Below are 14179 nucleotides of genomic sequence, written 5' to 3'. Positions count from 1 at the left end.
TGTTCGTTTTCATCTTTTTCCAGGAATGTTTGATTTCTTCCTTGATCTCATTGATAACCCATTCATTGTTTAATAACATGCTATTTAGCCTCCATGTGTTAGAATATCTTTGAGTTTTTTATAGTGGTTGATTTTTAATTTCAAGCGATTGTGATCTGAGAAGTTGCTTGATATGATTCCAGTCTTCTTGAATTTGTAAAGATTTTCCTTTGTCCTAATACGTGGTCTATTTTAGAGAATGTTCCATGTGCACTTGAGAAGAATGTATATTTTGCTGCTTTGGGGTGAAATGTTCTGCAAATGTCGATTAATCCATTAGATCTAGTGTGTCATTTAAGGCCTCTGTTTCCTTGCTGATTTTTTGTCTTGATGATCAGATCAATGATGATAGTGGGGTGTTAAAGTTTCCCACTATCATTGTGTTGCTGTCGATCTCCCCCTTAAAGTACACCAATAATTTTTTATATATTTAGGTTCTCCTATATTGGGTGTATATATATTTATAAGTGTTATTTTCTCCTGTTGGATTGATCCCTTTAGTATTATGTAGTGACATTTTTCTTCTCTTATTGTGGTCTTTATTTTGAAGTCTAATTTTGTCAGAAATAGGTATTGCTACTTCAGCTTTTTGTTTGTCTGTTTTCATTTGAATTGAATATTTTTTCCCATCCCTTCACTTTCAGCCTGTGTGAGTTTTTTGCTCTCAGGTGAGTCTCTTGTAGACAGCATATATTTGAGTCTTGTTTTCTTATACATTCAGCTACCCTATATCTTTTAATTGGAGCATTTATTCCATTTATATTTAAGGTTACTATTGATATATACTTATTTAATGCCATTTTCTCCCTTTATGCTGATGTACCTTTCTCTCACTATTCTTTCTTTTTCTTAGAGCAGTCCTTTTACCACTTCTTGCAGTGCCGGTTTTATGGTACTGACTCCTTTAACCTTTTGTCTGAGAAGCTCTTTATTTCACCTTCAATTTTAAATGATAACCTTGCTGGATAAGGCAGTCTTTGTTACAGGTTCTTTCTTTTCATTACTTTGAGAACTTCATTCCACTCCCTTCTGGCCTGAAATGTTTCTGTCAGCCTTATGGGGTTCCTGTGTAGGTCACTGCTTGTATCCTTCTTGCAACCCTTAATATTCTCTCTTTACCCTTAACATTTGCCATTTTAATTATGATGTGTCCTGTAGTGGGTCTCTTTGGGTCCTGCTTGCTTGGAATCCTCTGTGCTTCTTGAACTTGTGTTGCTTTCTCCCTCACCAGTGTAAGGTTTTCTATCATTATTTCCTCCACCAAGTTCTCTATCTCTTGCTCACGTTCTTCCTCTGATTTTCCCCTATGATGTGAATGTTGTTTCACTCATGTTGTCCCAAAGCTCCCTTAGACTGTCCTCATGCTTTTTAAATGTTTTTTCTTTTAGCTGCTCTAATTCAGTGTTTTTTCCTACCTAATCTTCTAATTCATTTATTCTATCCTCTGCTTCATTGAGCTTGCTTTTAATTCCTTCCAGCATATTCATGATATCAGATATAGTGTTCTTCATTTCTGCCTGATTCTAATTTATGATAGTTAACTCTTTTTTCATGTTTTCACTAAGTTCCTGGACCTTTCCATTAGGTATCTTGCTATTCTCATTAATTTCCTTGAGCACCTTTATAACCATTACTCTGAACTCTGTTTCTGATGACTTGCTTAACTCCATCTCATCAAGGTCTTTTTCTGACGATATTTCCTTTTCTTTAGTTTGTGGGTTCTTTCTTTGTCTCCCCATTGTGGTGGCTCTTAGTGTTTGTATCTGTATCTTAGATATATTTGCTGTCTCCCAGTCCTGTGGCGTGGGATTTTGTAGTGTATATCCAGTGGAGCCCAGAGATGTGTTTTCCTTATATTTCCTAGCTCTTTGCTCTAGATGTGTCCCTTTTGTGGGTGTCCCTTTTGTGGGTTCTTTGGGCTCTCCTGTTGTGATTGGATCTAGGTTGTTGTTGACCCATCCTTGAGAGGACTCTCCTCTCAGGTTGGCTACCTGTGTGACTCAGCCCCAACCACGTTGTGTGAGCTACTGTATGGGTGCTGGCAAGGCAAGAGAATACACAACCAAACTGCCAGGGAACAAACGGCATCTTACAGAATATCCCGATAATCACAGTGCAAACATCCTAAGTGAAAGTAGAATTGGGAGAGTGAAGTGAGAACACAAATTCTAAAGCAAAAAAGAGAGATAGAGAGAAATAGATAGATGATAGATAGAGAAAAGGATATTATTGCTCATAGTAAAGAAAAATAAAATAATAAAAAAAAAATTTAAAAATAGAGAAGCTACTGGAAGATAAAATGGGCAGAGAACACAGAAACAAACAAAAATTCAGGAAGAAAGAAGGGAGAAAAAGAAAAGAAAAAGAGAGAAAAAAAGTTATTCCAATGGAACAAGAAGAGGGAGAGAGATAAAGCAAGGGAAGGGAGGAAGTCCAATAAGAGGTTTGGGGAAAGCAATAGAGAAAAGCAGTAAACTTATTGGTTATTATGATAATATCCCAGCAATTAAGCACAGAATATCAAGAAAAATTTTGATAATAAGACAAAAAACAAACAAACAAACAAAAAACAAAGAGAGAAAAAAGCACAGCAAAACAAAATTTTTAAAAAATCAATTAAAAATTGAAAAATTTAAAAAATTTAAAGAGAAAAATGTTTTCTCTTCTCTCTTTTTTTCTAAACAAAAAAACAATCTGGTGAGTTTCATCTGGGCAGCTTATGTTGTCTGAGGCTCTCGGTTTTGTATGCTGATTTTGGTTCTCCTGGGAGGTACTTGTGTATCAGCCAATGTGAGGAACTGTCTAAGTTTGGCTCTGGTGTCCTTAGGTAGTTGGTTGATCTCAGGTTCTCTGTGGACCACCTCCATCTGTCAGCTATTTTTGCCTCCCCCTTGTGGTTGCCTGGCCTTATTCCAGAGTCTTCTGAAGAATCTTTAGGGTACAGCTGGGTAGTGTAGCTCTGGGTATTTCTCTCTTACAGGTTCCTCTGTCAGGCACTCACTGTGGGGAAGTTAGTCTCTGCTCCACAGCCAACTCCTCAGTCTCTATCCTATCCTCCAATTCTAGTTCCCCATACAATGGCTTGCTGCAATTTCATATTGACTTCAGTCTGTTGCCTTCTCTGAATGGGCAGTTTCAGCAGCCTGGGCTCGGTGGGTTTGATTTAAAAAAAAAATACAAAAAAATATTCCAGTGAGCACTTTGCCTGCCCAGCCCCCATTTCCTCCAGTTCCCACACAATAGATCATTGAGAGTCTTATTCTTGTATTGTCATCCTGTGAGCTGATCTCCCTTCCTCCTCAGGAATATGTCCTGCGGGGGTATCTGGGGCTTCAGTGAGCTCAACCAGCCCCTTTCCTGTTGGGGGTGGTGCTCCTAGTGTGCAGGAGAGTTAGGCTGCTCCACCCCTCCTTTCCCAGCTCTGGTTGGCTGATCAAATGTGGTGCTTATTTCAAACTCTCCACTATGCAGACACAAATCCAAGCTTTCACTGCTCTGTCTTCCCACTGCAACCCAGGAAGGTGAATAGCCGTTCAGCAATTAAAAACTCAAAACTGCACAAAGCAACACACAGGCAGAAAATCCACCCTGTGAGGGCCATTCGCCCACACGCCTCAGTACCAAGCAGGAGGGGTCAGAAAGTCAGCCCCCTGCAGCTCCCCTGCACAGCTGATCTCAGTAGTGTTGGGGCAGCTCCTTGTGTGCTATCCTGGCTCCCTCAAAGTGGGTCAAAAAACTCCAAATCGCCACACCAGCACTCTGTTAGCTGGATCCCCAATCCACCCTTCTGGTGGTTCTGGACTCTCTCTGGTGGCTGAAGGGCTTTCATTCCCTTCCCCGTGCCATACAGATCAAATACTTTGTGGGGTTATACACAACGTCTTACAGGAAAGCAGAAGGTCCCTGTATGTGTCTGCTCAGTGCAGCCCTCTGGCCCCTTTCTATTTAAGAGCCACACACTGTGGGACAGCCTTTCCCATGGTCAGCACCTGGGGTAAAGTAGTCCTGTCCCATTTATGGCCATTAGAAGTTTTGTTTCACTGGGAAGGCAGGGCCCCCCTCCTTGTAGGCACAGGGTTCCCCTGGGTAACTCTGTCCTCCACATGGCGCTCACCTTCCCTTCTCCTCCACTCAGGGTGTGAGATCCCAGCTTTTGGGTGTCAGTCTGCACTCCCGAGGGGAGGGAGCTTTGCAGCCTCTAGCCCTAGGGCCTCAGAGCCCAGCACAGGCTTCAGGGGGGACTCCCCCTTTCCATGCCCCCCCCCCTTACTGGACTCTATGATGTTTTTTCTGTGCTCCTTACTTGAAATATGCCTATTCAGGTATGTGTCTCTGGTTTTTCCAAGCTGGTTATGCAGTATTTTAGGAGTAAATCAAGTCCATGGCTGGGAGCAAGGGCATCTGCTTCTTGTCACAGTGCTACCATCTTCCCGGATCTCTAAATGCATTTTTTAATGCTTTATGAATGGGGCTGTCTGCTGCTTTAGACAGAATAATAACCTTTACCTTTAACTTTTGACTGAAATTGTTTTTAAAGTAATTATAGATATAATTGTGTTTAAGTCTACCATATTTTCTTTGATTTTATATTACCTCAGTGTTGCTTTTTCTATCCCTTCTATCCCATGAACTTCTTTTATTATATCTTGCAGATGATATCTGAGAGGAATTTTTCTTAGCTTTTTCTACCTGTGAACATTTTCGTTTTATGTTCATTATAAAGGATATTTTTATTGGATATGACATACAAGGTAGAGAGAGGGCTGTTTTTTTTAATTTTTATATTTTAAATATATTATTCCATTTTCTTTTGGCCTTCATTATTTATTATGAGAACTCAGTTATAGTTCCTATAACTATTCTCCTTTATATGATGTCTTTCTGCTCTGCTCCTTTTAGAATTTTTCTCTTTCTATATGATTTTACCAATTGACCCTTATGTGTCTAGGTATGATTATTTTTGTGTTTATACTGCTTGGGGTTTATTGGCCTTTTTGGATTATTAATGTTATCAATTCTGGAAATTTATCAACCATTATGAGTTCAAATATTTCTTTTATTCCATTCTCTTTTTCCTTTCCCTCTGGGAGTCCAGTTATGATTATGTCAGACATTTTGACATTTTACTTCAGATCCCAGACTTTATGTGCTCTTATTTCAGTTTTTTCTCTCTTGTGTTGGAGTTTAGATGTTTTTCTATCAATCTGTTTTCAAGTACACGGATGCTTCCTTCTGCTGTGCCCAGTATTCTCTTAAGTACATCTAATAGTTTCTTCAAAGCCATTTACATTAAAAAAAAATGTTTCTACATCTGTGCTAGTATTACCCATCACATCAGGCATGCTGTCTACCTTTTCCTTCTGACACTTCAGCATTTTTTAAGTAACTATTTAAAATTTGCTGTGAGAATTCTAACATCTGGGATATGTGTGGGTCTGCTTCTATTGACTGTTTCTTGTTTGCAGTGTTAGCCACTTTTTCTTGCTTTCTCATGTTTTCTGTGTGATTTCTTACTTTATGCAGCATGTTTTATACTTAAATCACATTAGAGAATGAAGTAAATGATATTTACTTTTTTAAAAGATGGCATGTTTCTTCTTTCAGTCTAGTAGAGTAGGGGCTGAGTCTATAGGTGCTGCAGTTAAGCTCAGTCTGTAATTTGTTACAGTATTACTGTGCATCAGTTCACTACAGCTTCAAATGTTTGGAGAGCATGGTTGGGAATTTCCTATTTATTCAGACATGGGATCTTAGCAGGGCAGTGGTTTTGGAAATCTTTGTTTTACAGATGAACCATGTGATGTCTAAACTTTGGAAACCTCACCCTGGCTACTGCCAGCTGTTTTGGTGGCCAAGGACATCTGTTTGATCTCTAAGCTCATCCCTAGATTTCTTTGTTTGGGGCTAGAACTGAGCCCCAGTTCTATGAAAGTTCTATGAAAGTAGTAATTTTTTCTAAGAAAGTTTTCTCACCTCTCCAGTGCCACCCCAGATATCTGTGGTTGAAAGTCAGAAATATCTGTATGGGAGGAAAGGAACTGAGCTCTCAACCCCTTCTCTCAGTCTTTTACAGCAGAAAGACCTGATTGAAATTTTTCTTTCAGGCCTCTGCATCTTACCCATTCTTCCAAAACTGAAAGTCTGAGTTTCCTGGAGGATTCAATTTAATTTTCCTTTTTATCCTCGATTCTTTTTTATCCACAAACATAGAACAGCTGTCTCTTCTCTCTTTCTATCTCCCTATTTTCCAGGTAAGATCCCCATGATTCAATGAAGACAAATAAGAATGAAATAGGGGGACGCTTTCTTGCCTTGGTTTGAGGCTCTTTGGGATTTTATTTCCTTACACCAGCCAACATATGGTTCTTAAATATTGGTTACAATTCTGGTTTCTTGTTCCACATGCTAAGGAGCTTGGATGTTGTCAGTCACTTATAGCAACAGTAAAAACACTGAGCAGATTGAAAAAATTTTAAAACAAACAAACAAACCCCTCTTGGGTCCATAAGAGAGGGAATACACAGGCTAGCCATTGCCCCAACATTGGAAATGCAGAAGGGCGAATGCAGGGAGCCCCAGCCAATTGGAGCAAAGACATAGCTGCAAACACTGCAGGAACTAGTGGCAGAGTAGGAAAAGCTGAACTGTTATGACAAATTGCTGGAGACTCCTTGCTTACATGTCCGAGAGTTAAAAACTTCAGGGGAACCCTGTAATATGGGAGGGACCCACAATATTTTGCAATTTAACCGCAGGAGCTCAGCCAAATTCCCACAGCAAATATCGGAGAAAAGTCTACTCCTGCTTCCAGCAGGGAGGAGGAAGGAGCCCTTGTGAAATATGTTAGAACACTGTACTTCTTAACAAGGCCTTTCTTCAGGGAAACAGATTAAGTAGAGCTTAAGTGGCTGCAGTATTATCTGAGCATACCTGACCTGGGGAAGTTAAAAACTCAATTCCAGCCAGCTCTAGCCTTACACAAGGGAAAAGGGAAATAACTAACTCCAGCCCACTATCACCATCCTGTCTCACCTGAGGAGAAGGGGAGGGGAACACAGAAACACTTGTGCAGTTCACAGTCCAGAGGCCTTGGCTCACTAAAGCACTGAGACCTAACCATAGGACTAACAACACTAGCCCTCACTCTAAACCTCACCACCGTATTACTAAAGGTCTATTTACAGCTGTTCCAGGAGATGGAAATCCTAAGCCAGAGACTGCAAGAAACTACTGTATTTACACAGACACATATGATAGAGGACTTATCATACAAAAAATTCTTAAAATTCAAAATTTTTTTTATGGATGTTGACAAATTGATTCTAAAGTTCATATGGAAAGGCAAATAAATGATCCAGAATATTCAACATTAACATAATATTGACGGAGAAGAACAAAGTTGGTGGACAGATACTCCTCAACTTAAGATTTGCTAGAGAGTAATCAAGACAGCAGTGTAGCCTGGCCAGCGTCGCTCAGCAGTTGCAGTTGAGCATCGACCTACGATCCAGGAGATCTTGGTTCGATTTCTGGTAGGGGTTGCAGGCTCAATACCCAGCAGGGGGCATGCAGGAGGCAGCCAATTAATGACTTTATCATCACTGGTGATTCTCTCTTCCTCTCCCTTCCTCTCTCTGAAATCAATTATATATATGTATATATGACAGTGCTGGAAACCTAAAAGTACTCTGAAAAATAAAATGTTAAAACATGTTTTTAAAGTGAGGCTGATTTCTCCTTTCCCCAATTTATGCCAGGTAGGTCCTCCTATTTACCTTTCTGTTGGTGGGGAAAATAGAACATCCATGGATCTCTTCCTTTTTCATAAAGGTCTGTCGCTTTCTTTAATATAGTTATTTTAAGTTTATTTGCATCCTCAGCAGTATGATGTTATTTTTAAATATATATATGATTTGTAGCTTATCCAGCTTATTTGATGGTTAGTGTGAGAATTATGGTTTTTGTAGCTTTTTATATCCATGCCAGAAGTACTACTATTTATAAACATTAAAACACAACAAAAAATATGTTATACTTGCCCATAGGAATACCATTACTGTTGTTTTTCATCCATTTATAAAGATTCAAGATTCCATCTGATATAATTTTATTTCAGACTGAAGAGAATTCTTTTATAGTTTCTTATACTGCAGCTCTATTGGTGATGAATCTTTCAGTTTGTTTCTCTCAAAATATCATTATTTTACTTTTCTCTTTTATGAATGTTTCAATCCACATCCAAGTTGACAGGCTTTCCTTTTCATTGAAGCACTTTGGAGATATTTTTCATTGTCTTCCATCTTGCTTTACTTCCAAAGGGAAGTCAGTGAGCTATTATTTTTATTTTGTTCGCATTATCTTCTTGTGATGTGTCTTATTTATGTGACTGCTTTTAAGAATAATTTTTTTATTTTTCTTTGGTTATCTGCAGTACAATTATGATGTGTGCTGATGTGTTTTTTCTTATTTTGAGCTTAGATTTATGGGTTGCTGGGTTTCTTAATCACAAATTTGAAATATTTTGCCATTATTTCTTCAAATACATTTTGACCTTAGAGCCTTCTGATACTGCAAGTATATGTATGTTTGACTTCATATTTTTTTCCACTGGTCACTGAGTCTTTGTTCAAATTTATTTCTATCTTTCTTTTTCATTAGTGTTTCATTGTGGTTAGTATTTATTCCTATCTCTATCTAGACATTACTGGAGTTCCAAAAACTAGCCTTTCTGGTACTCTGCCTCATGCATTCCAGCCACCTGAGACTCTCTGCCCTCCAGTCCACGCCTCTTCAATTAATTAAGACTGTTGATGCTTTCCCTTGTTTTCTTTTCTGTGCTGTGGTTTAGAAAGTGTCTCCAGGAGCAACGATAGGGTTCATTTTTTTAAAATCCATTTATCTTAAGGATCGCAGTTCCGTGCTTCCCTCTTTTCTGATGTCTGAAAACTATAGTTTTATACATTTTTGTACTTTTTGCTGCTTATTTTGGAAAGGCTAGTTCAGTACTAGTCAGTCTGTGGTGAGCAGAGAGTACGACTCTATTTCATTTGTTGAAAATCACAATTCTTATTTATTTCAACCACTTTTAAATATGGCATAAATAGGCATACAGTAAATTGAACCTATAAGAATAAGTTTTATTTAGGAAACTAGGTGCATTATTTCTAGAATAACTCCATATTTTATTTTATTTTCAATTAAGAATTTGAATGGTTTCTCCAGCCATTTTGCCTCTTGGCATTTAAAACTACATGTAAGTTATGAGAACTTTTAATTTTACATGTGTTAGTATTTTTATTTTTGAGATTTAATTTTAAGAGCAAATTCTTAAGTTTAAACTGGAAAATGAAACTGTCAGGTTTTTTTAATAAAAAAATGCATTTTTTGGATAAATGTAAATGAATTAAGATTTTAAGAAAAAGGAAATGGAATATGATCTCTTTTTGGACTCGCTGTCAAAGTATTTTGGTAACTGCTTTCCATAAATTATCTTTAAAAATCCACGTTTATATCAAATAAAATTTTTGAATATTAAAGAAGCTTAGAGGATTTGTGGTAAATTTTCAGCATTTTTATTTTTGAGAGTAAGATTCTGTATTGCTGTTAGGATGTGAAGGTTGTACTGTGTCCAAGATAATTCATAAAGATGAATAAAGTTTAATCAAAAATTAATTACTTTCAAATATAATGCCACAAGGTTAACAATAACAAATATTGTCTCTTATTGTTTCTATGCAGGCCAGTAAATTGAAATACTTGCAAACCTTAAATGTGTCTTTAAGCTTTTGAATTTATAAGATGTTTTTTGGGGTTTATGAGAAGTTTTCCAGAACGCCTACCTTCCAATTTGGGCTAAATCTCTCTTTTTTGTGCACCCATGGAGTACCCCAGCTATAGTTCAAAAATAGTGCTTAATTTACACAATTATAATAACCTATTGACCTCTTTTATCATTTGATTTTAAATCCCATGAGGCCATGAATGGTATGTTTTTATCCTTGTGTCCATTATATCCCGCAACCCAAAGTAGATATTTTATACTTATTTGTTAAATAAACAATTGAATAAATTATTTCTGTATTTCAATTTGGATAAAAAAGATTATTCTAGTAGGAATATGAACCTTGGTCAAATGATTGGATGCTAACTCTATATTTTGTGTCCTTTCTTACAGGCTCTTAAATCTGATCTACAATGGAAAAATTCCTTTTTTATCTGTTTTTCATTGGCATAGCAGCGAGAGCTCAGATCTGTCCAAAGCGTTGTGTCTGTCAGATTTTGTCTCCTAATCTTGCAACCCTTTGTGCCAAGAAAGGGCTTTTATTCGTTCCGCCAAACATTGACAGAAGAACTGTGGAACTGCGGTTGGCAGACAATTTTGTTACAAATATTAAAAGGAAAGATTTTGCCAATATGACCAGCCTGGTGGACCTGACTCTGTCCAGGAATACAATAAGTTTTATTACACCTCATGCTTTTGCTGACTTACGAAATTTGAGAGCATTGCATTTGAATAGCAACAGATTGACTAAAATTACAAATGATATGTTCAGTGGGCTTTCCAATCTCCATCATTTGATACTGAACAATAATCAGCTGACTTTAATTTCATCGACAGCATTTGATGATGTCTTTGCCCTTGAGGAGCTGGATCTGTCGTATAATAATTTAGAAACAATTCCGTGGGATGCTGTGGAGAAGATGGTTAGCTTGCATACCCTTAGCTTGGATCACAATATGATTGATAACATTCCTAAGGGGACTTTTTCCCACTTGCACAAGATGACTCGGCTAGATGTAACATCAAATAAATTGCAGAAGCTACCGCCTGACCCTCTCTTTCAGCGAGCTCAGGTACTAGTGACCTCAGGAATCATAAACCCGTCTACTTTTGCATTAAGTTTTGGTGGAAACCCTTTGCATTGCAATTGCGAGTTGTTGTGGTTGAGGCGTCTGTCTAGAGAAGATGACCTGGAGACCTGTGCTTCTCCGGCACTTTTAACTGGTCGCTATTTTTGGTCAATTCCTGAGGAAGAGTTTTTGTGCGAGCCTCCTCTCATTACTCGTCATACTCATGAGATGAGAGTCCTGGAGGGTCAAAGGGCAACCCTGAGGTGCAAAGCCAGGGGAGACCCTGAACCTGCAATTCACTGGATTTCTCCTGAAGGGAAGCTGATTTCAAACGCAACAAGATCTCTGGTGTATGACAATGGAACACTTGACATTGTGATAACAACTGTAAAGGATACAGGTGCTTTTACCTGCATTGCTTCCAACCCTGCGGGGGAAGCAACACAAACAGTGGATCTTCATATAATTAAACTCCCTCACTTACTAAACAGTACAAACCATATCCATGAGCCTGATCCTGGTTCTTCAGATATCTCAACTTCTACTAAGTCAGGTTCCAATGCAAGCAGTAGTAATGGTGATACTAAAATGAGTCAAGATAAAATTGTGGTGGCAGAAGCAACATCATCTACGGCATTACTTAAATTTAATTTTCAAAGAAATATCCCTGGAATACGTATGTTTCAAATACAGTACAATGGTACTTATGATGACACCCTTGTTTACAGGTAAGAAAAATTAAGCAAATTTGTATACTTACCATGCTTCTTAGTGTAGGGCTCATTAAGGCACTCTGATATTTTTTAATTGACAGTGCTGCTCTGTATTGTAATTATAGCACTTCATTTCTTAAAGCATATAATTTAAGGCTTGTGAAAGATGAACACATGTGGGGAACTATTTTGAATGGTGTTATATTTAGAGAGTTCAAATTTATATTTAATATTATGTTTACTTTCCCCCCCTCATCTAAGAGATGTGACTATCAGAGAGCAAGATTGATTTATTTTAAAAATTCAAAAACATACCAGAACTTACACATCCATATGAGTGTTCTTTCCTTCAAGGAAGTCATGTTGGGAGGCTATACCATTATCCCAAAGATGCTGCCATTGCTCAAAGCACTTTTGGAATTATCTTTAGAACCTTCGTCATACTATTTTGAATATCCTCAGTGGTGGCAAATCATCGTCTTTTGAGGGTGAATTTGAATTTTGGAAACAAGCAAAAGCCATTTGGAGCCAAGTCTTGTGAATAAGGTGGGTGATCAAGATGGATATTGCCATTTTTGGTCAAAAATAGGATGTAACTATAAAATAATGAGACTGATATCTTGAGTGATTGATTTATGTGCATGTGTGTTGTCTCATATACACTGGTTCTTAAGACAGTTCCAAAGAGAAACTTTATAAATATTTTGAGCAGTGAGAGTATCACTGGTGTTAAATATTTAATCTCCTGTAAGGACATTAATGGAGAGAATTTGCATCTGACTAAGGAATTTCTGGTATGTTTTTCTAAAGTTCAGCCTCATTGATTTATAGTCACATCTTGTCCAATTTTCAGTTGGAAATATACCTTTTTACCCCTCCACATAATTTCACTCATGATAGACTCTTATTAATCCTAGGAAATGATGCAAAATCATGGCTTTTAGATATATATGTGTATATTTGTCTTTTATGAAATCAGATCAACTCAGTTTTTAATATATCTATGTGAATTATTGAAGATAATTTTGTTTTCATTCAAGTATGGAAATGAGATAAATTTTTTAAAGTGAGCATGAGCTGGTAGGAAAAAACAAAACTGGCCCAGCTAGCCATGTGATCAATCCTGGGCAAGGTTCTACCTGGCTGAGTTTTAATTTCCTCATCTTTAAAAGGAAGAGATTAGAGTAAATGGTTTCTAATATCTCTCTTATTACTGAATGAATGGGATGCAGACTATGATGCATGTATGTTAGCATAAAGTAGTTTTGGTCTTTGTTATACTCAGCTCTTCACCTGAGCCATGGGTTGTTTAACCCACTGTGAAAGTTATGTATCCACCTCTACCCCCTTACCTTCCTATAGCTACTACACATTCTCTATATTTTAAACATTAACTCTGGGAAATGTGTTAGTTTCTATTTTCTAAATTTCAAGACTTTAATCCTGACATGACAAGTAAATTCTATTTGAGGAAATGGCTTGAATTTTGGACCCTAATGTTTGTCATGTATAAAATTGTGATAATGACTACCTCGTACAGTCACTGTAAAAATTAAATTGTAATGTATATAAAATGCTTAGTAATGCCTGACATTTATCATCACTCACTTAATGGTAGTGATTTCAATCACAAATACATACTCTGCCCCAAGAGTTTCCTGGTACATTTAGATGGCATTCCTTAGGTTGTATAACAGATTAGTATTGCCAAGTTTTTCTAAAACTCTCTTTCAGGAAAAAATAAGAGTTTCAAGCCATTTTTCCACATTAAATGTTAGTTTTGGTCATAGTTTAAGTTCCTGCTAAGAAAAAAATAATGGAAAATGGGCTTCCACAGAAGACTTTTGTGATGTAATGGATTCAGAGATATCTATAAACTCATCAAATTTTAGAAGCTATTTGGAAAGTAATTCCATCATCTCACAGTGGGGAGGATCAGGGATATATGCCCTCTCTGGTCAAAAGCCTTGCCCTGTTCATATTTATAGGATATTACTCAGCCATTTTCAGAACTCATATTCAGATAAAAACATAGACGGAACCAAGTGTTGAGGGTTTAAGAGAAGGTTGAGATCTGTAAATAAAATACTTTAACCTTAGTAATTATCTTAGTTATGAAAGATTAGTTTTACTGGGAACTACTGCATAGCAGCTTATAACTGATTTGAAAAATAAATACTCCAAAATGCATTTCCATTCTGGTTCCTAATGTGATTGATTGTCAGTGTTTTTCCTTCCTTCAAATTGGCTTTTAGTCACAGAGGTGTTGTAAGTACTAAATGGATTTGTTTAGTAGTCAAATAATGTCACAGTCACACCTTTCAAAAGCAATTTGTCATAAATGATTTTTTAGCAGTGGCTTTTATTAGGACTTCTGCTTTGCCAAGCAATGCAATTAGTAAGCTCATCAAAGGCATGGTGCAAGCACCCTTGATTTAATGCAGAATCCAACAATAACTTTTAGCCATTTCTACGGGATAAATATAGAGATTAGATAATTTTCCCATATTTCATATCTGTTATTATTGGGGTTTATCTTCATGAGTACTGAAAGGAAACGGAACTGAAGTCATAAT

The 14179-nt window shown here is 37.2% G+C and overlaps 1 protein-coding gene across 9 annotated transcripts in view; it reads left to right on the top strand.

Moving 5' to 3' along the window:
• LRFN5 (leucine rich repeat and fibronectin type III domain containing 5) overlaps positions 1–14179 on the top strand; it is a 277160-nt gene that overhangs the window by 248360 nt on the left and 14621 nt on the right. For all 9 annotated transcript variants that reach the window (XM_016213293.2, XM_016213288.2, XM_016213284.2 and 6 more), the window contains one exon: positions 10214–11618. In XM_016213293.2, the coding sequence (XP_016068779.1) occupies positions 10234–11618 (1385 nt within the window). In that variant the 5' untranslated portion in view covers positions 10214–10233. The remainder of the gene's footprint in view (positions 1–10213; positions 11619–14179) is intronic.

The sequence above is a fragment of the Miniopterus natalensis genome, chromosome 1 (assembly GCF_054644295.1).
Source record: "Miniopterus natalensis isolate mMinNat1 chromosome 1, mMinNat1.hap1, whole genome shotgun sequence".
NCBI lineage: Eukaryota > Metazoa > Chordata > Mammalia > Chiroptera > Miniopteridae > Miniopterus > Miniopterus natalensis.
Note: the sequence above shows the minus strand (reverse complement) of the source record. Positions and strands in the feature narration are given on the sequence as shown.